The sequence below is a fragment of the Galeopterus variegatus genome, unplaced genomic scaffold, assembly GCF_000696425.1.
Source record: "Galeopterus variegatus unplaced genomic scaffold, G_variegatus-3.0.2 Scaffold7727, whole genome shotgun sequence".
In the NCBI taxonomy this organism is placed as follows: domain Eukaryota; kingdom Metazoa; phylum Chordata; class Mammalia; order Dermoptera; family Cynocephalidae; genus Galeopterus; species Galeopterus variegatus.
In genome coordinates this window covers 19,268-46,016 of record NW_007733838.1, presented here as the reverse complement: position 1 = coordinate 46,016, position 26,749 = coordinate 19,268, and the positions used below count along the sequence as shown (strand labels likewise).

The 26,749-nt window shown below is 35.4% G+C and overlaps 1 protein-coding gene across 1 annotated transcript in view; it reads left to right on the top strand.

Annotated features, from left to right (window-relative positions):
- LOC103607806 (probable lysosomal cobalamin transporter) overlaps window positions 1-26,749 on the top strand; it is a gene marked incomplete at its 3' end in the record, with an annotated part of 65,495 nt that overhangs the window by 26,481 nt on the left and 12,265 nt on the right. The window contains exons 4-5 of the mRNA XM_008592272.1: window positions 14,025-14,122; window positions 26,232-26,299. Coding sequence (XP_008590494.1) covers window positions 14,025-14,122; window positions 26,232-26,299 — 166 coding nt within the window. The remainder of the gene's footprint in view (window positions 1-14,024; window positions 14,123-26,231; window positions 26,300-26,749) is intronic.

Here is a 26,749-nt window from a genome sequence, read left to right as displayed (position 1 = left end):
ATGTGACAGATCCTTTCTCTTATCTGCTCAAAACACTAATAGATTCCCATTTCACTCACAGAAAAAGACAAAGTCATTACTAGAGTTTTCAAGGCCTTATGTAATCTGGCATTCTTCCCCACCCCTCAAACCTCTCTGACTTCATCTTATTCTTTCTGTGTTAGACAAATGCCTAAGATGGTCCGTGATGCTCTCTGCCTCCTAATAGTCATACCCTTATGTAATTCCCTCCTCTGAGTCTGTGCTGGATCTACTCATTTGCTTCTAACAAAGAGAATGGGGCAAAATGATGAGATGTCACTTTTGAGATTAGGTTATAAAATATAGTAACTTCATCTTGCTTTTACTCTAGCTCTTTTCTCTTGATTTCTCTGATTAAGCAGGCTGCCATGTTGTGTACTGCCTTATGGAGAGGCCCATGTAGTAAGGAATTGAAAGCAGCCAACAGCCAATGAGGAACTAAATCCTGCCAATAACTATGAGGGTACTTCAAAAACTTCATGGAAAAATAGAATTAAAAGGTAATACAAATCTTTCCATGAACTTTTTGAAGACCACTCATTTGTGAGTGAGCTTGGAAGTGATTCTTCCCAGTCAAGCCTTGACATAACTGCTACGTTGGCCAACACCTTGATTGCAGCCTTGGGAGAAGTCCTGAGCTAGAAGATCCAGTTAAACTGTGCTCATATTCCTGACCCACAGAATCTGTGATAATAAATATTCTTTTAAATTACTAAATTTTGCATAATCTGTTACATGGTAGTAGTTAACAAGTACATCCCCTTTCACTAATGATATTAATGTTGCTATTAATGTTCGTTGAACATTCCAGGTTCATGTCTATCTTAGGGCCTTTGCTTTATGTTCCCTTTTCTTGTAATTCTTTTCTTCCAGTTATCTGCTTGACTAATTTAACTCCTTTAGTCTTCAAGTCTTTGCTAAAATGTCACCATATGAATGAGGCCTACCCTCTTCAACACCTGGTCTTATTTATTCTGGTCTTTTTTTTTTCCCTGTGGCCCCTAATCACTTTCTGGTGTACCATATAATTTAGTTGTGTTTACTGTTTATGTTCCCCTGCTAGAATTTACTCTTCACTAAAGAAGGAATCTTTATTTTTTTTTGTTTCTTGATGTATTTCAAGCACATAGAATAGTTATTGGCTCATAGTAGATGCTCAAATATTTGTGAAATGAATGAATCTTTTATTTGTTGTGTAACTTAAGGCAGCTCACTTAATTTTCTCCCTCTGATAATGAGAGAGGATAATGGGTACTTCTGTGTTGTTAAGATCAAGTGAGCTGGGTGTGGCATTCAGCCATGGCCAAGTAAGAAGTTTGGGACATTCTCTCCCCCAAAATCAAGTGTAAAGCTGGATGAAATTGAACAACAACAACAACAAAAGCAATAACTTCAATGCTTTGGCAGTCAACCAAAGGCATACAATATTCCAGGAAATGTTTATGTTTAAATTTGCTGAAGGACAGTAATAGTCTGTAGTATTTTAGTGTGGGACTGTTACCTTTCTATCACACCCCTCCTTCCAGCTTGATTATTGTGAAGAACTGCCAGGACAGGATGGCCATGAGGAACAGAAGCTATACTGCTCTAGTAGAAGAGGAATCACTCAGTTGGGTGGTGCTCACTTCTTATGGTGTTATTGGTGGAGTGACAATCTTGGAGTCACGTAAGTGGAGAGGGCCATCAATTCTACTAGCATGGGATTGTGGTCATTATTGGTACAAGCATATTCCTGGCTGAGTCTGCACATGTGTATATTGGAGACTGGAGAGAGCCCAAGCTAGTCTTATCTTCCTGGCTGCCCTAGAGGCTGTGTGCTTGGCTATAGGAGACCAGAAAAGACCCAGCAGAAAGTAAAAGCCAGGACTGACTTGAAAATGGCCTGAACTTTTAATGTGTTCTCCTACTAACATGCAAATATTGGTGAGTACTGGAAGCCTGACTGCCTCAAGGTATTTGAGCAAAATTTCTTTCTGGTAATTGGCTGACCATTAACCTGTGCAGACACAGGCGCAATCCCTAGGAAGTCAAGCTTAAAAACAAAAAAAAGCAAGAATTAATTTTAAAAAGCCCCAAAACAAAAAAATAAAACAACTGAGTATAGATATTAGCATCTGCACACCTTGTGGGAGACCGATTTCACAGATTTAACCTTGACAAATAACTGAACAAAGAAGCGAAACAGTAACAACAACCTTGAAGGGGAAGTAGCACAATCCAAAGTTGTTACAATATATTATCTAAACTGTCCAGTTTCAATAAAATTATGAAATGTGCAAAGAAATAGGAAAATGGGACCCATGTTAAGGAAAAAAGCATTCAGTAGAAACAGTATAAAATTAGATGTTGATTTTAGCAGACAGACTTCAAAGCAGCTCTTGTAAGTCAGGTCAAAGCCCTAAGGTAAACTATTTAAAGGAAAGTATGACAGAGATTTTCAATAAGGAGATAGAAATAATTTAAAAATCAACCAAATGGAAATTCTGAGATTGAAGAGTATAGTAACTAAAATGAAAAATTAATTAGAGTCTCAACAGCAGATTTGACATAGTAGAAGAAAGAAGTGATGAACATGAAGATAGATGATCTTATCCAAAGATGAGTGAGGAGACAAGACTGAAGAAAAATCAACAAAACCTTAGAGACCTGTGAATCAACATCAGTCTTACCTGTGTAAGTGTGATGGGAATCTCAGAATGAAAGGAGAGAGAAAGGGGCAGAAAAAAATAGTTGAAGAAATTATGGCCCCAAACCAATCTGCACATCTAAGAAGCTTAATGATGCACAAATAGGAAAAATAGAGATCCTGACCTAGACACATCATTGTCAAAATATTCAAAGCAGCAAAAAAAAAAAAAAAAAAAAAAAAAAAAGTAAATGAGAGCATCTGTATTGCTTAATGACTTTCTTATGTAAAACAGTGGACATTAGAAGGCACTAGAATGACATATGACATATGTAAGGTGCTGAAAGAAAAAAAAGTCAAGATAAAACCACCTGAGAGAATTCATTGCTTAGCTTTATGAGAAATATTAAAGAAAGTTCTTTAGGATGAATGGAAATGACAGTAGACAGTGAATCAAATTCATAGGAAGAAATAAAAATCCCTAGGAATAGTTGCTAATGTAAATGGTTAATTATTAATACAAAGATATTTTTCTCCTACCTTTAAAAAAGCATAAGATTGTATAAACCAATCATTATACTACTATAACGTTAGGTTTATAATGTATAGATACAATATATATGGGGTAGTAATAGCACAAAAGGGGAAAAGAGGGTTTAGAGCTATATTGGAACAAGTTTTTTGTTTTTTAATATTTTGCCTGTTTTATGCAAATATTAATTAGAAGTAGATTGTGACAAATCAAGGTATGTGCAGTAATGCCTGTAGCAACCACTACAACAATCAATCCAAAAATATACATTAAAATAACTCAGGAATTAAGGTGGTACACTAGAAAATAACTGTTTAATTCAAAATTAGGCAGCACAGGGGACGCCTGGAACAAGAAAGATGGCAGAACTAATAAAGTGCAAAATGGCAAATGTAAATACAGCCATGTCAATAATTGTTACATTAAATGCAAATAATCTAAATACCCCAGTCAAATGACAGAAATTGTCACAGTGGATAAAAAATCAAGATCAACCAATGTGCTGTCTATAAGAGAAACATCTTAGATTCTGAGACACAAATAGTATGAAAATAAAAGGTTAGAAAAGGAGATGCTATGCAAATAGTAACTATAACAGCTGGAATGATTATATTAATATTGGACAAAATAGACTTTAAGACAAATATTACTAGAGACAAAGAGGGGCATTTCATAATAGTAAAGGAGTCAATAAATTAAAAGGATAGAACAATTATAATTTTGTATGTACCTATTAACAGAACTTCAAAATATACCAGTCTAAAACTGACAGAACTGATAGGAGAAATAGATAATTAAACAGTGTTAGTTGGAGATTTGAGTAGCCAACTCTCTATATTGATAGAACTGCACAGAAAATCAGTAAGGGATAAGACTTAAACAACACTATTGATAGACTTACATATAGAGAAAATTCTGTCCAATGAATGTAGAATACTACTTGCTTTAAACACACATGGAATATTCTTCAGTATAGAATATGTGATAGGCCATGAAATAATTTCCAGTAAATTTAAAGGGATTATAAATCATACAAAAATGTGTTTTACAACCATAATAGAATTAAATTAGAAATTCACAACAGAAAGAAATCTTGGAAATCCTAAATATTTGGAAATTAAACAATATACTTCTTTTTTTTTTTTTCCTTTTTGTCTTTTTTCGTGTCCAGCAACGGATCGCAACCCTCAGTGTCGCGCCCGTACCGGACCGGGACCGGCAACAGGATCGCAACCCTCGGTGTTGCGGCCGCACCTCGCTCAGCCAGTGAGCGGGAACCGGTCTGTATGTGGGATCCGAACCCTCGGCGGGAGCGCCGCTGTGCTCCCAAGCGGCGCACTGTAGCAGTGTGCCACCAGGCCGGCCCATAAACAATATACTTCTAAGTAACCTGTAGGTCAAGATGAAATTACAGGCAAATTGGAAAATATTATGAACTGAATGAAAATAAAAATGTAACATATCAAAATTGATGTGATGCAGCTCAAGCAGAACTTAGAGGATAACTTAAAAAAAAGAATTTGCAAGTGCCTAAACTTTTACCTTAGGAAAGTAGGAGAAGAGCAAACTGAACTTTAAGCAAGCAGAAGAAGGAAAATAAACATTAAAGCAGAAATCAGTGTAATAGAAAACAGAAAAAAAATAGAGAAAAATCAATTAAACCAAAAATAGGTTCTTTGAAAAAAAAAATCAGCAAAATTGGCAAGTCTTTAGCTAGATTGATGGCATGAGAGAAAGGGAAAAAGTGAGGGAAAATGGATACAAATAATTAAAATAAGGGATGAAAAAGGTGGCATTACCTTCCAGAAATCAAAAGGATTTTAAAGGAATATTATGAATAATTTTATACTCAAAAAATAGATGAAGTGGACAAATTCTTAGAAAGACACAATTACCAAAACTGATTCAAGAAGAAATAGCCTTATAGCAAGTAAAGAAATTGAATTAGTTATTTAAAATATTCATACAACGCTGGCTGGTTAGCTCATTGGAGAGAGCATGGTGCTAATACCATCAAGGTCAAGGGTCCATATCCCTGTACAGGCAGCTGTCAAGTAAAGAAATTGAATTAGTTATTTAAAATATTCATACAACGCTGGCTGGTTAGCTCATTTGAGAGAGCATGGTGCTAATACCATCAAGGTCAAGGGTCCATATCCCTGTACAGGCAGCTGCCACAAAATAAAAATTAAGTAAAACCTTATACCTAGATTTCTCCACTGGTGAATTCTGTCATATATTTAAAGAAGAAATTACACCAATCCTTCACAAACCCTTTTAGGAAATAGAGGAGGAAGGAATAATTCCTGCCTCATTCTTGAGGTAATTATTACTTTGGTGCAAAAATCAGACAAAGACATCACAAGAATAGGAAACTATGTGGACTATTCCTCATGAATGTAGACACAAAAACCCTTAACAAAATTTTGGGAAATTTAATACATTGTCATATAAAAAGTATTATACACCATGGCAAAGTGGAATTCATCCTAAGAATGCAAAGTTGGTTTAATATTTGGAAACCAATTTATGTAACTTACTATTAATAAACTATAGGACAAAAATTCATGATCATCTCAATAGATATGAAAAAAGAATTTCAAGTATCCATTGTTGACTAAAAACTTTCAGCAAAGTGGTTATAGGAGGGGACAAAGGGCATCTATGAAAAACCTATAGCTAACGTATTTAGTGAGGAAAGACCGAATGCATTTGCCCTAAGATTAGGAATAAGGCAAGAATGTCTGCATTCACCACTGCTACTCAACATCATACTGGTGATTCTAGCCAGTGCAATAACTGTAAATAAGTAAATAAATAGATAAATAAAATTAAATAAATTTATTTAAACATTGATTTTTATTAAGTGTTTAAATAAGTACAAACTGGAAGATAAGAATTAAGGCTGTGTTATTTTCACAGCTGACATAAGATTTTATAGGTAGAAAATCTTAAGGAAGCTATATAAAGACAAATAAAACCAGTAAACAAGATTAGTAGGATCACAGGATGCAAGATTGATATGAAAACTAGAAACATATACAAATGAAATGAGGAAAGCAGTTCCAATCAACCATCAAAAGGAAAAAGCGCTTCAGAATAGATTTAACAAAAGAAATGTAATACTTCTAAACTGAAAAATATAAAAAACTGCTGATAGAAATTAAATATGTTCTAAATAAGTAACAATTCCACATCAATATACATAATACTGTGAAGATGTAATTATGGCAGTGTTCTCTCAAAGTGACCTGTAAATTGAACACAGTCCTTATCAAAATCACACAGGCTTTTAAAAATTTTTTGAGAAATCCATGAGCCAATCCTAAAATTTACATGGAAATGAATAGGGTCTAGAGTAGTCAAAAACAATTTTGAAAAAGAAAAATAATATTAGAAAATTACATTATCATATCTCAAAACTTAAAACACAGTAAACAAGACTGTAGTACTGTAGATAGACAGGCATATAGAGCAATAGAATCGAATTCAGAGTTCAAAATTAAACCCTATATTCATGGTTAATTGATTTTCAGTAGCTATCCCAGTTCAGTTTAATTCAATTTATTTCCAAAAATTTTTGCTGGGTAAGTTGGATAACCACATTCAAAAAAGTAATTTTTTTGAGGCTTACCTTACACAATACACAAAACTTAGCTCAAAAATCAACCATAAACCTAAACTATAAAAGTATAAAACTTCTAGAAGAAATCAGAGGACATATCTGGTGACTTTCAGATGGACAAAGAATTCTTAGATATGATGCTAAAAGCATGATTCATAAAAGAAATCTTAATAAATTATACTTTGTCAGTATTGAAAACTTTGTCCTTTAAAAGACACAATTTAGGAAATGAAGATAAGCCACAGAAAGGGAGAAAATATTTGTGAATCATATATATCTAAAGGGCTTTTATTCAGAGTATACTAATCATTAATAACAAACCACTCAATTAAAAAATGAGCAAATATTTGAATACGCATTTTGCCAGTAAAGATATATGAATGGCTTATAACCACATAAAAAGATGTTCAACATTATTAATCATTAGGGACCTGCAAATTGCATTTTCAGTGAGATATATAACACACCAACTAGAATAGCTATGTCTTAGTCAGCTCAGGCTGTTATAACAAAATATCATAGACTAGGTGGCTTAAACAGCAAACATTTATTTCTCACAGTTCTGGATGCTGGGAAGTCCAACATTAAAGGATCAGCAGATTTGGTTCCTGATGCAGGCCCTTTTTCTATCTTGCAGATGGCTGCCTTCTCCCTGTGTCCTCACATTGGCAGAGAGAGAGAGTGCACTCTGGTCTCTCTTCCTCTTTTTATAAGGACACTAAACCATCATGGGGCCCCATCTTTATGCCCTCATCTAATCTAATTACCTCCTAACCCCCACCTCCAAATACCATCATTTTGGGGTTAGGGTTTCAACATATGAATTTTGGGGGTACATAAATATTCAGACTATGGCACCCTGTGTAGGTAAATCTTTAAATACTCCTAGACCTAGTGGCACCTTGTGATGCTACCACGTTCAGTTGCAAAAATTATTTGAGATCTTTTATACCCATGCTACATAGGCAGGGCTACCGAGGGCTTGGGATAGCTAGGGAATAAATGAGTTTGCCTATTTCTAGTACCAAATTCTGTTTCAGGAATTACCTGTGGCTGCTATTAGTTTAGAAACACATGGCTTAAATATCGTAGTTTTTCAGTCTCACTTAAAATAAGTCTGGAGTTAGGATATCCAGGACTGGTAGGGGCAGTGCCATGATCGTGAGGGTCTCGAAATTTGTTTCTTCTCTTCTCTCCGTACTTAGCACATGATTTCCATGTTATGGCCACCACAGAGTCCAAAATAGTACTGGAGTTTAAGCCATCATGTATCAATTTCAATCAGGAAGCAGGAGGAAAGGGGAAGGACAAAAAAGGGAATGCCAGCTGAAAGCAAAATAGGTATTAGATAAGCAGCTATAAGTTTTGGCCCCAGATTTGTTCAGCTGGGTACATGGATAATTTTAGAAGGCTTTTAGAGTTTCCAGAATATCTTTATACTTTGATCCTGTAAAACAAAAAGCTTTGTAATGGCTAATTATTCTATCACAACATTGGCTAAGTTATTCTTTGTCATAGTGTTTTAATTTAAAGTATAACTGTTTTCATTAGTAGTCAGGAGGAGTACATCTTTTGAACTTGAACAATTCAAAAGCCTAATGTACCCAAGTTAATTTTCATGTGAGTTATAATTTAGTGATACACAGCTTTTAAAAGGCAGATTGCTTGCTTTGTATATATATAAAAAAAATCACAGGAATTTTCATATATTCTTTGCCACAGTTTTTGTCCAAGACCTTTTAAGAATTGATGGCTCTGTATTCACTTGTTTTTGCTAGTTCCTGATAAGTTTTAAAAAAGAGCTTGTTATATGAGTTTAATTTTTGTCAATTTCTGTGAACATGAGGTTTTAAAATTTTTTTCTTAATGCATTCTTTGATGTTAGTGGCTCTACTAAACCAGAAGTCTGTTTATCTTTTATTTGCTAGTAGCAATCGTCTAACAAAAACATTTACAAGTAAAAGCATACTTTATAAGGATGTCAGGATATGAGAATGTCATAACTGTTGGAGTTAAGAATAATTTTCTTTTGAAAATAGCTGTGAGTTTGAAATAGAACTTTAAAAGGAATTACTCTGTTTCATGTTAGTGGTAGCAGCAATATATATTTTTTCCATTTATGAATATATAAGCCCAACTTGACATTAGAACTGATCCAAAACATACAGTAAATTTTAATTTAATTCTATTTTTACATTTAACATTTATGGGCTAAAGGAAGACATCTTTATGAAAGACACAGAGAAAGGACGATCAGATTACCAGAAAGTACTTTGGTGTCAGGGAAACAAAGATTTATTTATTTATTTATTTTTTAAAAAGATGACTGGTAAGGAGGACGATCAGATTACCAGAAAGTACTTTGGTGTCAGGGAAACAAAGATTTATTTATTTATTTTTTAAAAAGATGACTGGTAAGGGGATCTTAACCCTTGGCTTGGTGATGTCAGCACCACGCTCACCCAGAGAGCAAACCGGCCATCCCTATATGGGATCCAAAGCCGGGGCCTTGGTGTTATCAGCACCACACTCTCCCGAGTGAGCCACGGGCTGGCCCGGGGAAACAAAGATTTAGAGCAGTTGTTCTAAACCTACTTTGCGTCACAGGCTACTGGGGGTATATTATAGAGTCTCTTCAGAATTGTCTGTTCCCCACTTTCTTCCTTCAGGTGTTGATTGCTGGAAACTGTCTTTTGTGGGCACTGCTACCAGCACCATATGAGAATTTTGGTTGCCATGCACCCTTGTGTCTGTTTACAGACAGTAGCTGCCCCAACCACTTTTTTGACTTCTCGTAACAGATTAGTTTTGCTAGTTCTAGAACTTCCTTAAGTTCAGTCACAGAAAATGTAGTTTTGTGCCTGGGCTTTTTTTTATTCAGGGTAAAGTCTGTGAGATTCATCCGTGTCTCGTATCTTATTTATTGCTGCGTGATAATCTTTTGTTTGAATATATCACTCATTTTACTTATCCATTCACCTGTTGATGGACATTTGGATCATTTTCAGCTTTTGAGCACTGCAAATAATGTTGCTATGAACATTCTTTTCGTGAAAGAGTTAATGCAGCAGACCTGATATTGTTCAACTCTTCTCTGTCTTCAGGAGGGTCTACTTATGTAGCTGACCCTTGAACCAACTCCTGGGAACTTAATCCTTGGAATGTTCCCTATGTTCCTAATTGATAAGATAGTTTATTGCTAGAGGAATAGAATTGTTGGGTCATGGTGATAGGTATATGTTTAACTTGATAAGAAACTACTCAACATTTTTATATAGTGTTGTACCTTTTTTCACTCTCACTAGCAAAGTATGAGAATGTCAATTGTTCCTATTAACACTTGATATTACCAGTTTAATTTTAGCCCTTCTAGTAGATGTGTAGGATCTCATTGTCAGTTTACATTGCATTTTCCTGATGGATTTTTTTTTTTTTACATTTTTTTAAATTTAGTTTTTTAATTGAAACAATTGAATATACATATCCATGGGGTAAAGAGTTGACTATCAGTATTTGTGTGTAGTATGTAATGATAAAATCAATATTAGCATATTCATCATTACAAATCATAATTATCTTTGTGTCCCTTACCCAGTTACTCCCTAACTACCCTCTCCCTCCTCCTTTCCCACCTCTAGTAACTATAGGTCTCTTCTCTCCTTTTCAAAGTTTAACGTTTTATTGTGGTCATTCCTTCATTTCTCCCTTTCTCCTTCCCTCCCACTTATGAGTCAGGACACGTGGTATTTCTCTTTCTACACCTGGCTTATTTCACCTAACATAATTTTTGCTAAGCTCATTCGTGTTGCTGCAAATGGCAGAATTTCATTCTTATGGTAGAGTAGTATTCCATTGTGCATATATGCCACATTTTCCTTATCTAGTTGTCTGTTGATGGACATTTCGGTTGGTTCTGTATCTTGGCTGTTGTAAATAGAGCTGTGATGAACGTGGGAGTTCAGGTATCACTTTGACATGATGATTTCCATTCCTTTGGGTATATACTCCAAAGTGGGATTGCTGGATCGTATGGTAGTTCTATCCATAGCTGAGAAACCTCTATACTGTTGTGCGTAATGGCTGTACTAACTTTAGAGTCCCACCGACAGTGTAGAAGATTTCCCTTTTCTCTACTTCCTTGCCAGCATTTGTTATTCTGTCTTTTTGATAATAGCTGGTCTAACTGGGGTGAGATGATACCTCAGTGTGGTTTTTATTTCCATTTCCCTGATGATTAGTGATGTTGAGCATGTTTTCTATGTACTTATTATGATGAGCACCACTTAAAATGAGCTTACTGGCTATTGTATATATCTTCTATTGTGAAGCATCTGTTCAAGTCCTTTGTTCTTTTTTTAAAATGGGTTGTCTCTTTATTGACTTACAGGAATTTGTTTTGTACATTGTTGTGCTGAGTGAATATAATGGTAACTTATGCAGTATAAGATCATTGATCACACAAGTTCAGGGACACCAGGAATGTTTTAAAATAGTCATTAGGCTCTTTCACAGTCTAAAGGCCAGTGCCACTAAGTAGCATACTGAGGCTGAAATCAAACCTTACTGTTTTAATTTATCAAAGTTTTTGTCGTGTGGCTATCCGCCCATTAGAGTCTGTTGTGCAATTATCAGGTTTTTTTCCTATTTTACACAGATTATTTGATTATTTAAATCATAATATGGCATGGTATGATGATTTACAATCTTGGCACTTTTTTTTTAAAAAAAGATTTAGAATACTTATTTTGGTTACTTTTTTGAATATATGTTTATTTCCATTGGTTCTTAGATTTGCAGTAGGAATGTTAATACTACTCTTTGATTTGTAGTGGAAACCTCAATATTCATTATCCTAAAAGATTTACTGTCATCATTAGTTGCTCATAATTTTGAAAGATTGCATGAATTCCATTAATGTCCTTAGTGCTAAATTCAGTATCTGGCAGTCATTTTGTGATTTCTCAGTATAAATTAACTCTGACCTTTCTATTGGTTATTTAGAGTCCTCTTTGCTCTCAGTTTTTTGACTCTGTGTTGAACGTAGTGAGTGGGGGCTGTTTTATAAAGTGGCCTCCAGATAAATGAGATAGTGCTAGCAATGATTAAGATTATGTTTAAAAATTCTGTAACTCATACAGTCATTCCTTCCAATAATAATTGGGGTCTTATTGTACATTACTAACAAGTGCTCTCTTTTTTTTTCCATTTTTTTTTTATTGTGGTAAATTACACATAACATAAAATTTACCATCTTAACCATTTTAGATATATGGTTTCATTCAGTGGTATTAAATGCATTCATAATGTTGTAATAATTATATAATATCATATTATATTATAATATCATGGTTATCACCACCCTCCATGTCCATAATTCTTTTCATCTTGTAAACTGAAACTTTAATACCCATTAAACAATAATCCCATTCTCTCCATACCCTCAGCTTCTGACAAACCACCACTCTACTTTCTGTCTCTATGATTTTGACTACTCTAAGTACCTCATTTAAGTGGAATTATACGGTACAGTTAGTTGACCCTTATTAATACGGAGACTAGGGGTGCTGACATCACTCCACATCCCAGTCAAAAATGCATTTATACATTTCCCCACATCATTACTTATGTACTTAAGTTGTTGACCCTGTGGAACCCAGGCATACGAAAAGTTGGCACCCCACATATGTTGGTTCCTCATCCCATGAATACTGTATTTTCAATTTGTTACTTATGTACTTAAGTTGTTGACCCTGTGGAACCCAGGCATACGAAAAGTTGGCACCCCATATATGTTGGTTCCTCATCCCATGAATACTGTATTTTCAATTTGTTGTGGTTTAAATCTGCGGATGATGATGTCTCCTATAAGTGGTTTAAACCTGTGTTGTTGAAGGATCAACTGTATTTGTCTTTTTTGTAATTGGCTTATTTCGCATAATGTCCTCAGGGTTTATCCATGCTGTAGCATATGTCAGATTTTCCTTTCATTTTAAGGCTGAGTAATATTCCATCTTATGTATATATCATAGTTTGCTTCTTGATTTATCCATCAATGGACACTTAAGTTACTTCCATATTTTAGCTTTTGTGAGTAATGCGGCTATTAACATGGATGTACAAATAACTGTTCAAGACTCTGTTTTCAGTTCTTTTGGACACAGAGCCAGAAGTGGAATTGTTGGATAAAATGGTAATTCTATTTTTAATGTTTTGAGGAAGCATCATACAGTTTTCCACAGTGGTTAACCATCTCCACCAAAAGTGTACAGGGTTCCAATTTCTCTAAATCTTTGCCACCACTTGTTATTTATTTATTTTTGATAGTAGCCATCCTAAGGGGTGTGAGGTGGTAACAAATGTTTCCTTTTTAAAGGAATACAATGATTATTATTCTGTAAATGCTTTATATAATTATACTATTATTTTTCATGAGCTTGTGTATATTCAAATAAATGTCAATATACAGATTTTAAAAATGGGTTTCTTAGGCTTATTAAGTTGCAAAAAGTTGTTTATGCTGTTTTTATTGTTAAATACGGTATATCTTTGGCTATTCAAATTTTAATATAAGCCCTATATTGAATTAAAAGTATCTCCAATCTAACCTTATTTTAAAGCAGATAAATAGTAATTCAGTTACTCTGAATCTAATTTTACTGTTCTTCGTACCTTTTCTCTATCTTGATTTGTGTAAAATCAGTTTCATAATACTGCGTATTTTAAATTTAGGACAGGGAAATTACTTATATCAAAAGGACAGTATCATTTATAGCTGTTTCTTTAACTTGACAGAGTAACTAGCAAATGTGTCAGTTGTACTCAATTTTAAGTTGGAATGAGTTCAAAAGTTAAAGTTCACTTAAATCACATGGTTCACAGGAATTTCTTAGCACTGTAGTTAGTACATAGTAAGAGTTCAGATGCTGGCTGCCACAATTGTTATTAGCACAATTATTATCATCATTATTAGAAATTGACCTATAGTTAACTTGAATTACAATTTGTTTTTCTAATAGTACTATTGATTTCTTGGGGCAGGGAACAGAAAATGCTGTTTAGATATCAGATGTACACACAGATTTATGAGTATAGGGAATCAGAGGAGGAAATGAATTTGGTAAGTGAATATGTATACATTTCTACATCCATACATATGGATAGATAACTATGATAAGAACATATGTGTTTAGTAGAACTCAATTTATTATTTATTTCCACAGCTTTATATTCTGTCATACTGTTCTGTGTATTCTTCTGGATCCCTTTTGTCTACTTCTACTATGAGGAAAAGGATGATGATGATACTAATAAATGCACTGTAAGTATCTTTATTTTAGAGGTCTCAATTTAGGGGAAAAAAAGGTTATTTCCTCCCTTTTCAGAGAGTGATATGACTCTGTTTGAATTTATTCTACTGCAGTGTTATCTAATAGAAATACAATGTTAGCCACATATGAAAGTCTAAATTTTCTACTAGCCACAATAAAAAAAAGTAAAAAGAAACAGTTGAAAATAATTTTAATTATAAATTGTGTTTAATGTAATATATTCCAAATATTTTCTTTTTCATTGTAGTCAAAACACATTATTAATGAGGTTAAATTTATTTTTTTCATGCTGTGACATTTAGATTATATTCTACACTTACTGCAATTCAAGTGTTCACTAGCCAAATCTGTCTTGTGACTATTGTTTTAGACAAAGCAATTCTAGAACAGGAGACAGCAAACTTTTCTTTTTTTAAGTTGGGAAATAACTCAGTTTTATCTTAGCAACAGTTTTTTTTTCTTTTTTTCTTTTTAATTTATTATTTCTTAATTGACCCATGATAATTATATATATTTATAGAGTACAATATGATATTTGGGTACACTTATACAGTGTACAATGGTCATATCGGGGTACTTAGCATATACATCACCTAAAACATTTGTCACCTCTTTGTGTTTGGAACATTCAACATCCTCTCAACCAGCTACTTGAAGTTATACAGTAATTTGTTGTTGACTGTAGTCTCCCTATATTGCTATAAAACACTAGATCTTGTTCTTCCTCTGTCTACAATTTTGTATCCATTGATCACCCTTTCTCTTGTCCCCACTTTTCCCTCCTCTTACTAGTCTCTAGTAACCACTATTGTATTCTCTACTTCTATGAGATCAACTTTTTAAGCTTCCACATATAATCTAGAACATGTGGTATTTCTTTTTTGTGTCTGCTCATTTCACTTAATGTAATTTTCTCCAAGCTCATCTGTGTTGCTGCAAGTGACAGAATTTTATTCTTTTTTATGGCTGAGTGGTATTCCATTGTGTATATTGTTTATATATGCCATGTTTTCTTTATCCAAACATCTGTTGATGGACATTTAGGTTGGTTCCAAATCTTGGCTATTGTGAATAGAGCTGTAGTAAACATGGGAGTGCAGGTATCCCTTTGGCATGATGATTTCCATTCCTTTGGTTATACTCAGTAGAAGGATTGCTGGATCATATGGTAGTTCTATTTGTGGTTTTTTGAGAAGCCTGCATACTGTTTTCCATAATGGCTGTAGTAATTTACATTCCCACCAACAGTGTACAAGAGTTCCCTTTTCTTCATGTCCTAACTAGCATTTGTTTTTGTCTTATTGATAGTAGCTATTCTTACTGGGGTGAGATGGTATCTCATTGTGGTTTTGATTTGCATTTCTTTGATGATTAGTGATGTTGAGGATTTTTTCATATAGCTGTTGGCCATTTGTATCTCTCCTTTTGAGAAAAGTGCATTCAGCTCATTAGCCCAATTTTAAATTGGGTCATTTGGTTTTTTACTGTTGAGTTCTTTGAGTTCTTTGTATATTCTGGATATTTATCCCTTGTAAGATACATAGTTTGCAAATATTTTCTCTGATTCTTCAGGTTGTCTATTCACTCTGTTGATTGTTTCCTTTGCTGTGTAGAAGCTTTTTAGTTTGGTATAATCACATTTTTTAATTTTTACTTTTCTTGCCTGTGCTTTAGAAATCTTATTCATAAAATCTTTGCCGAGTCCTATATCCTGAAGTGTTTCCCCTCGGTTTTCTTCTAGAAGTTTTATAGTTTCAGGTCTTACATTTAAGTCTCTAATCCATTGAGTTGATTTTGATATATGGTGAGAGGGAGAGGTCTAGTTTCATTCTTCCGTATATGGATTTCCAGTTTCCCAGCACCATTTATTAAAGAGACTGTCTTTTCCCCAATGTACATTTTTGGTTCCTATTTTGAAAATCAGTTGGCTGTAGGTATGTGGATTTAGTTCTGTATTTTTTATTCTGTTCCACTGGTGTATGTGCCTGTTTTTATGCCAATACCATACCATTTTGATTAGTATAGCTTTGTAGTATATTTTGAAGTCAGGGAGTGTGATGTCCCCCACTTTATTTTTTTTTTGCTCAGGATTGCTTTGGTTGTTCTGAGTCTTTTGTTTTTCCATATAAATTTTTGAATTGTTTTTTCTACTTCTGTGAAGAATGTCATTTGTAGGTTGATGGGGATTGCATTGAATCTGTAGACCACTTGGGTAGTATGATCATTTGACAACATTGTTTCTTCCAATACATAAGCATGGATGTCTTTCCATTTTTTTGTGTCATTTTTAATTGTTTTTAATCAGTGCTTTATAGTTTCCTTGTAGAGATTTTTCACTTCCTTGGTTAAATTTATTCCTGGATATTTTATTTCTTGTTGCTATTATAAATGGGATTGCTTTCTTTATTTCTTTTTCTTCCAGTTTGTTGTTGATGTATAGAAGTGCTATGGGTTTTTGTAAATTGATTTTATATACTGCAACTTTATTGAATTTGTTTATCAGGTCTAGGAGGTTTTTGGTAGGATCTTTCAATTTCCCTTTATGTAAACTCGTGTCAACACCAAACAGGAACAATTCGATTTTCTCCTTTCCAATTTGGATGCCCTTTATTTCTTTCTCTTGCCTAAATTCTCTGACTAGGACTTCCAGTACTATGTTGAATAAAAGTGCTCAGTCAGAGTGGGCATCCTTGTCTTGTTTTTGTTCTTAGAGGAAAAGCTGAAAGTTCAGTATGATGTTAGCTGTGGGTTTGCCACATATGGCCTTCATTGTATTAAGATACTCTCTTCCTATGCTTAATTTGTTGATAGTTTTTATCATGGAGGGATGTTGAATCTTATCAAATGTTTTTTCTGTGTCCATTGAGATGATCATATGGTTTTTTTCCTTTCATTCATTTGATGTGATCTATCATGTTTATTGATTTGTGTGTGTGAAAGCATCCTACATCCCTGGGATAAATCCCACTTAATTATGGCGTATAAACTTTATGACGTGCTGTTGGATTTGGTTTGCTAGTATTTTATTGAGGAGTTTTGCATCTGTGTTCATCAGAGATATTGGCCTTTAGTTTTCCTTTTTTGTTGTGTCCTTGCTTGATTTTGGTATCAGGGTGATGCTGGCCTCACAGTATGAGTTTGGAAGACTTCCATCCACTTCAGTTTTTTGAAATAGGTTAAGAATTATTGGTATTATTCTTCTTTAAATGTTTGGGAGAAACTAGCAGTAAAGCCATCCGGTCCTGGGCTTTTCTTTTTTGGCAGACTTTTTATTACTGATTCAGTCTTGTTATTTTTTATTGGTCTGTTCAGGTTTTCTATTTCTTCTTGGTTCAGTCTTGGTAGGTCATTTGCATCCAGAAATTTATCCTTTTCCTCTATGTTTTGAAATTTATTGTCTTATAGCTATTGGATGAAATGTTCTGTAAATGTCTGTTAGGTCCATCTGGTCTATGGAGCTGTTTAAATCCTGTATTTCTTTGTTGATTTTTTTCTCTCAGTTATCCCTACAATGCTGAGATTGGGTGTAAAGTTCCCAGCTATTATTGTTTTGGTGTCTGTCTTTCCCTTTAGATCTGATAATATTTGCCTTATATATCTGGGTGCTCTGGTGTTGGGTGCATAAATATTTGTTATATCCTCTAGCTGTATTGATCCATTATCATTATATAATGCCATTCCTAGTCTCTTAGTACATATTTTGATTTAAAGTCTGTTTTATTTGATATAAGTATAGCTACTCCTGCTTACTTTTGTTTTCCATTTGCATAGAATATTGTTTTCCATCCCTTCACTTAAGGTCTATGTGTGTCTTTGTAAGTAAGGTGTGGTTCTTGCAGGCAGCATGTGGATTTGTCTTTTTTTTTTTTTTTTCTTTTCATCCAGTTAGCCAGTCTTTGTCTTTTAATTGGGGCATTTAATTTATTTACATTTAAGGTTATTATTGATATATGAAGTCTTAATCCTGTCGTTTCATTGCTTGTTTTCTGATTGTTTTGTGTATGCTTTGTTCCTTTCTTATTGTTCACCCTTGCAGATTGGTGTTTTTCTGTATTGATAAGCTTTGATTCCTTTCTCTTTCTATTTTAGTGTATTGAGTCAACCAGTGAGTTATATTTTCATGTGTTTTCATGATAGTTGTTATCACTCTTTCTCTTCTAGTTGTAGGACTCCTCTAAGCATATTTTGTACAGCAGTCTGGTGGTGATTTATTCCCTTATTTTTTGCACGTCTGAGAAAGACTTTATTTCTGCTTTATTTCTGAAGGATAGTTTTGTTGGGTGTAATATTCTTGGCTGGCAGTTTTTTTCTTTCAGTACTTAGAATATATCATCCCATTCTTCTGGCCTGTAGGACTTCTGCCAAGAAGTCTATTGTGTATCTAATGGGGATTCCTTTATAAGTGACTTCATGCTTTTCTCTGCTGTTTTTAGAATTCTCTCTTTGTCTTTAATTTTTGACACTTTGATTGCAGTGTGTCTTGAAGAGAAACTTTTTGGGTTGAATCTGTTTGGGAACCTTTGAGTTTCCTGTATTTGGATGTTCATATCTTTCCTAAGACTATGGAACTTTTCAGCTCTTATTCCATTAAATATGTTTTTAATACCTTTTTTGGTTTCTTCTCCTTCTGTAATGCCCATAATTTGAATATTTGTTCACTTAATATCATCCCATAAATCTTTTAGACTTTGTTCATTTTCTTTTTTTTTTTTTCTTTTGTCTTCCTGGGTTATTTCAAAACAGCTGTCTTCAAGATCAGAGATTCTTTCTTCTGCATGATATAGCCTGTTGAGACCTTGCATGTGTTTTTTATTTCATTCAATGAATTCTAAAATTTCAAGATTTCTGTTTGGTTTTCTCAATATCTATCTCTTTGTTAAATTTTCTCATTCAGATCGTGAGTTATTTTTCAGATTTCATTAAATTGTTTGTATTCTCTTGTATCTCAGTGAGTTTCCTTAAGATTATTAATTTCTTTCCTTTTCTAATAAGTCAGCAATTTTTTATTGTTTGGGATCAGTTATTGGAGCATTATTGTGTTTCTTTGGTAGTATTATGTTTTCTTATTTTTTCATGTTTCTTGTTTCCCTGTATTGCTATCTGTGTCTCTGGTGGAACAATTACCTCTTTGAATTTTGTACAGTGACTTACATGGGGAAGGACTTTTACCTGTCTGTGTGTCTTTGGGTGTTTAGTGGGTAGACTACAATGGTTTGTTCCAGATGGGTGCAGTAGCGTAGACTCTTTTCATTTTTCCACTCTGTGTGTGTGTGTGTGTGTGTGCGCGCGTGCGCGCGCGCCTGTGTCTCAGCGACCTATGCTTAGCAGTTTTGTGGTTGCAGTAGCACAGCGTTTTCAGGGATCTGCTCTCTGCGTTGGTTCTCAGGCTGGGAGTGTGCATGTGTTCACTGTGTGTCAGTCATCTTTGGAGCTGTCTTACTAAGGATGGGGTTGCTGGATTGATTTTCAGGCTGGGGGTGTGGGCGTATGGTATGACAAGGATTCCGGGGCTGGTTCACCAATGGCAGATTTACTGTGCTAATTTTGTGACTGGGTGTTGGCCCACCAGCAGCATGTCAGCCAGGTTGTTTCTCACTTAGAAGCTTATGTGTATGATGACATAAAGACTCAGGGGCAGGTCCTCCAGGGGGTTGACAACTGGGCTCTTGCTCTGAGTTGGAGGTGTGGTTGTTCTTTGGCTCAGCTGGCTGGCTGTGGGTCTGCTGGGAGCCAGTCCACTGTACCATTTTTGGGGACCAGTTGTGAGGTTGTACTTCCCTTGGTGGTTTGGGAGTGGGTCTGCCAGTGGTGGGGCTGCTGGGCTGCTGCTTAGGTGGTAGGCAAGGCTGCTAGGCAGGGCTACAGAGAGAGAGAGAGCCCTGCTAGTTGCTTCTCAAACAGTGGGTGAGGCTGCTAGATGGGGCTGCAGAGAGGGTGCCTAGCCAGCTGCTTCTTGGGCAGTGATTGAGGCCATGAAGGAGGCATGTTGATGGGGTCACAGCCTGCTGATTCTTGGACAGTGGGCACTGCTGCTAAAGGGGGCTGCAGAGAGGGGGCGCAGGTAGCCACTCTTGGACAATGGGTGAGGCTGTTTTGATGGGGTTGCAAAGAGCGGATCCAGCCAGCTACTTCTCAGGCAGTGGGTGAGGCTAGTAGGCAGGACTATTGAGGGCGAGATCACCTGGCCACTGCTCCAGGAGGCTGCGAATGCACTTTACTTCCGCCGGCCTGGGGTGTGTTTGTTAGGGTAGGGTTCCGTGAGATGTTTTTCCAGGTTGAGAGCTTGGGTACACAGAACTCAGCCCACTGGCAGTGGGGAGGATTCTGCCTATCTGATCACTGGCCAGGGATGTGTGGGTATGTCAGTTCAGCAGGCCTGGGATTGGCTTCCGAGACATGCAGGACTGAGGTCACAGCCACTTCTGGGTCTAGGCTTCAAGCTCTTGGGATCCAGGCATTGTAGCCTTTCCTGTGAGTGATTTGGAATAACTGCTGAGCCTTAAGGCTGAGGAAGCACAGTGTCTACTAGCCCCAGGGCAGGGCATGCTCCTTTAGTGGATCTGGCTTCAAGATGGTGCCCTTCTGTATTGGCTTGGGTCACAAGGGTGGGTTGTGGGGAGTGCACAGTTTGTGCTCCTCTTTTGGAGCAATGCAGTGCATTTATTCTAGGCAGCTCCCCACACTTAGCTCTGGGCTTGCAAGGGCTGTGGAATCCTCTATCCTCCTGCAGTAGGAACTTCAGGCCTCTGTGATTCCTACTCTCCCTCCCACCCACCACCCCCCTCCACCAGGGAATGTCTGTCCTGTGCCTTTCTGTGGAGATTTGGTGGCCATGTGCCTCTCTCTCCTGTCTATGCTGCCATCCTGGCCTTTTGTGCTCCACAGGGATCTCACCAGTCTCTTGCTGCACTCCAGCAATCTCCCACAGATGTTTCTAAAAATATTTAGCTGTCTATTAGTTGTTTGGTCCTTTTCTGTGAGAGAAGTGTGCCTCAGACACCTCTGGTCTGCCACCTTGCCCTGAATTCCCAGCAAACGTTTTTCTGTAGAAGGCCAGGTAGTAAATATTTTAGACTTCGTGGGCCTAAAATATATGGTCTCTGTCTCAACTACTCAACTCTGCCGTTGTAGTGTTAATGTATCCATAGACAATACTTTTTTTTTGTTTGTTTTAAAAATGTTTATTTTACACTTATGCTTGATAATGTCTTTGATTAGAGAAATCTCAGTTGAAAATCATTTTCCTTTAGGATATTGAAGGCTTTGCTCCACTGTCTATTATTTTCTTCTTTAAAAAAAAAAATTATTTATTAATAATGTTCATGAGATACAAAGCGAATTGTCCCCCCTCCTGCCCATGATGTGAGGGCGAGATTCATACTGGGGGCATACACATTACCAGAAATTACTTTTGCACCCTTTGTCCTCTCCCAATTATCCCCCAACCTCCTTCCCCCTCCCCTCCTGCTTGTGCTTTTGGGCTCATGTTCATAAAGCCTATGCCCTGACCTAACTGCTGAAGTGTTTCACCTATATTTTCCCTTAGTAATTTTACAGTTTTGGGTCTTATACCGAGGTCTTTAATCCATTTTGAGTTGATTTTAGTGTGTGGTGAGAGATGCATATCAAGTTTCATTCTTCTGCATATGGATATCCAGTTTTCCCAGCACCACTTGTTGAAGAGGCAATCCTTTCCCCAATTTAGATTTTTGTTGCCTTTGTCTAATATCAGATGGCTATAAGCCTGAGGAGTGATTTCTGAGTTCTCTATTTTACTCCAGTTGTCTGAATGTCTATTTTTATACCAGTGTCATGCTGTTTTGGTTACAACAGCTTTGTAGTACAATTTGAAGTCAGGCAGAGTTATGCCTCCGGCTTTGTTTTCTCTGCTCAGGATTGCTTCGGCTGTTCGGGGTCTTTTGTTTTTCCATATGAAAGGTAAAATTGTTTTTCCATTTCTGTGAGGAATGTCATTGGTGTTTTGATGGGGATTGCATTGAATCTGTAGATCGCTTTGGGTAGTATAGACATTTTCACAGTGTTAATTCTTCCAATCCAACAGCATGGAATATCTTTCCATCTTTTTGTGTCTTCTTTAATTTCTTTCAGAAGTTGTTTGTAATTCTCATTGTGGAGGTCTTTCACCTCCTTGGTTAAATTGATCTCTAGGTATTGTATTTTTTTGGTGAGTATCATAAATGGGCTTACTTTCTTTATTTCTTTTTCTGTTAATACATGATTTGAGTATATAAATGCTACTTATTTAGGGGCATTTATTTAGTATCCTGCAACGTTACTGAAGTTATTAACCAGGAGTTTTTTGATAGAGTCTTTAGGTTTTTCTCTATATAGTATCGTGTCATCTGCAAATAGGGGAAGTTTGACTTCATCTTTTCCAATCTGGACTCCCTTTATTTCTTTCTCTTGCCTGATTGTTCTAGCTAGTACCTCCAGTACTGTGTTGAATAGAAGTGGTGAGAGTGGACATCCTTGTCTTGTTCCTGTCCTTAAGGGGAAGGCCTTCAATTTTTCCACATTCAGAATAATGGGCTTGGCATAAATGGCTTTTATTGTGTTAATATATTTTCCATCTATTCCTAATTTGTTGAGAGTCTTTATCATGAAGGAATGTTAAATTTTGTCAAATGCTTTTTCAGCATCTATTGAGATAATCATATGGTCTTTGTTCTTGAGCTTGTTAATGTGATGTATCACATTTATTGTTTTTTGTATGTTAAACCATCCTTGCATCCCTGGGATGAATCCCACTTGATCATAGTGTATAATTTTTTTAATGTGTTGCTGTATTCTGATTGCTAATGTTTTGTTGAGGATTTTAGCATCTAGGTTCATCAAGGATATTGGCCTATAATTTTCTTTTTTTGTTGTGTCTTTATCTGGTTTTGATATCAGAGTTTTGTTGGCCTCATAGAATGAGTTTGGAAGAGTAGATTCTATTTCAATTGTTTGGAACAGTTTCATGAGAATTGGTATTAACTCCTCTTTAAAAGTTTGGTAGAATTCAGCTGGTAAATTTAGGATGGTAAAGCCATGCGGAACCAGACTCTTTTTTTTTTGTTGGAAGATTGCTAATTATTGCCTCAATCTCCTTGCTTGTTATTGGTCTGTTCAGGTTTTCTATGTCTTCTTGGTTCAGTCTTGGTAGTTTATATGTTTCTAGAAACATCCATATCTTCCAGATTTTCGAATTTGTTGTCATACAGCTGTTTATAATAGTCTCTAATGATTCTTTGTATTTCTGTGGTATCAGTTGTAATGTCTCCCTTTTCCTTTCTTATTTTTGTTATTTGGTCTGTCTCCTTTTTGTTGTTAATCTAGCTAATGGTGTGTCTATTTTGTTTATCTTCTCGAAAAACCAACTTTTAGTTTTGTTGATTTTTTTTCTGTTGTTTTTTGGGTTTCTTTTTCATTTAGTTCTGCTCTGATCTTAATTATTTCTTTCCATCTACTGCCTTTAGGTTTGGATTGTTGTTGTTTTTCAAGGCGTAGTGTTAGGTTGTTTATTTGGAGTCTTTCCATTTCTTTGATATAAGCACTTACTGCAATAAATTTCACTCTTAGTACTGCTTTTGCAGTATCCCAGAGGTTTTGATATGATGTATCTTTATTTTCATTAGTTTCTAGGAATTTTTTGACTTCCAGTTTAATTTCTTCTTGTACCCATAGGTAATTCAGGAGCCTGTTATTTATTTTCCATGTATTTGTATAGCTTCCAGTGTTTTGCTTATTGTTTATTTCCAGTTTTAGTCCATTGTGGTCTGAAAAGATTGTTGGAATAATTTCAATTTTTAAAAATTTGCTGAGACTAGATCTGTGACCTAATATGTGGTCTATGCTGGAGAATGTACCATGAACTGATGAGAATAAAGTGTATTCTTTAGCCGTTGAGTGAAATGTTCTTTATATATCTGCCCAGTCCAGTTGGTCTAGGGTGTAGATTAAATCCTGTGTCTCTTTGAATTGTTGCCTGGAAGTCTTGTCCCACAGTGAGAGAGGGGTGTTCAGATCACCCACTGTTAACGTACTAGGTCCTATCTCCTTCTTTAGGTCTACGAGTGTTTGCTTGATATACCTGGGTGCCCTGGTATTGGGCGCAATCATGTTCACGATTGTTATGCAGAGACGGTACTTAATAAGCATTTTGTGATCTAGTAAAAGAAGAGGTGGATCAGATGTGGCACATAGGATGTAGTTTGCTGACTCTTGTTCTAGGGCATAAAGAAGGAACACTTAAAATTGTTCTTACTAATACAGGATGGCGTTGTTACAGAAATCAGACAAAAGTGGCACACATGCATATCCAAAACTGCAGACTAATGTCACTTAAGTACTGATATAAAAATCTTACCTAAAATATTAGTAAATATAATTCAGGAGTTCTTTAAAAATATCATTAGTATTGTAAAACCTAGTTGGGCCTATCTTTAGGTTGCATGGGTGATTTGGAATCAGGAAATCTATTAATATATAGCAACCAATAGATCAAAGAAGAAATTGTATGTTGAAAGGTATTTGCATTAAGATCAGGAGCAAATAAATCAACAATATTTTATATGACTCCTAAAATGATAATCAGTACAGTGTCTTAGAGAAAAAAAATATGGTGCTTAAATATTTATAAAGAAGGTAAAAATTATTATTTGTAACTAATGTATAACTCTATACTTGGAAACCAAAGGTATGTAAGGTAATGTGGCTGGTTACAAATTTGATAAAATCTCAGTAAGATATGTGCTATCTCTATTCACTTTCTCTAAAGCACTTCATTCCCTACCCTTTGGTTGGTTTTAGGATTCTCCTTATCTTTTCTTTAGGTTTTTTTTTCTAAAGACTATCTTGCCTCCTTTGTGAACAAGAACTTCCTGTATTAAACATGAATTTAAATTTTAAGAAGTGATTTTTAGAGATTTCATTAGTCTGAGAGGACAAATAATGTTATTTCTGATTTATTTAACTTTTTCTTTGAGATTGTTATTAACTTTTCTAACCATGTTCAGAATGTTCCATCTTTGGGGCCGGCCCGGTGGCGCACTGATACAGTGCGCTGCTTGGGAGCATGGTGGCGCTCCCGCCGAGGGTTCAGATCCCACATACAGACCGGTTCCTGCTCACTGGCTGAGCGAGATGCGGGCACGACACTGAGGGTTGCGATCCCGTTGCTGGTCCCGGTCCGGTACGGGCGCGACACTGAGGGTTGCGATCCGTTGCCGGACACGAAAAAAGACAAAAAAAGGAAAAAAAAAAAAAAAAAAAGAATGTTCCATCTTTGTTGTTTTTAGATTAAGTTATAGACACCAAAAAAAGTATAGCCTTTAAAAGTTCTTGGTTTCAAGTCCTTGTTTAATCACTTATGACCTGTGTGACTTAGGGCAAATTATTTAACCACTCTAGGCCTCAACTTTCTTATCTCCAAAGTAGGGATGAGAGCACCTATCTTAGGGCTTTTGTGAGAATTAAGCCAGTTAACATATGTAAAGTTCTTACAATAGCGCCTGGCGTAATATATGTTTTTGTGTGTGTGTGTGTGTGTGTGTGTGTGTGTGTGTATCAAAGTATGTGTGTATTTATATATGTGTGTATTTTTATATATGTGTGTGTATATATACTTGCATATGTATGTATATATGTGTATGTTTATATATGCAAAAATATATTTTATATATGTACACATATACAAATATGTATATTAAATGTTTATTATTATTATAACCCATTTTGATGAATTGGATTAGAGGCATTGTGGATTCTGTTTGCTCTCTGTTTTGGGAAATATGTTTTTAAATATTCTGATAATTTTACTAAAGTTGCCCACTGGAGAATTAAGCTTTAGGTGTATTGCTTTTCACAAGGGCTTAACCACTGAAAAGATTTTAAAATCTATTGTATTTTGCAGAGATGCTTAGGATGTGATAGATACATTATTTATTCTTTAAATTTTAAGTTTTTTTTTAACAAGCCAAGCTTTACACTGTTGACTGTAAATGTATATTTGATGTAAAAGTACTGTCATACTGTTACAAGAATATTTTATATTTTAAAGGGCTTGCTAAATGGTACATTTTTCCCTTTGTCAACTAGCAAATAAAAACGGCCCTCAAGTACACTTTGGGATTTGCTGTGATTTGTGCACTTCTTCTTTTAGTTGGGTAAGTCTTGATTTTTTTATCCTGACAGTGGAAATAGAATTATTTGAATAATAGTAATAAAAGGCTTATTCAGAAAAATCTAGTAAAAAAGAAAAAAGCAAAATGTAAAAAGAGCAAACAACCTTTTATATCACCACTGAAAATAGTCACAATTAACATTTTGGTCTACGTTCTTTAATCTCTGTATTTTTTATGTGCTTGAGTGCATGCAAAGTGCTCCTCTCTCCTTGCTTGTACCCTCCATGTTTTACTTTTACACAAGTGTGATTATATTTTATCTAACTCTTGGTTAGCATATTGTGGGCATCTCTTCAGGATAGTAGGTGTAGATCCATCAATTTTTTCTGTATTGCATTCCCTTCTTAGGATACAATTTATTTGACTGAACTTCTAGTGATGACTATTTGAATATTTACGATGTTTGTGGTTTTCCCATTCCTATAAACAACA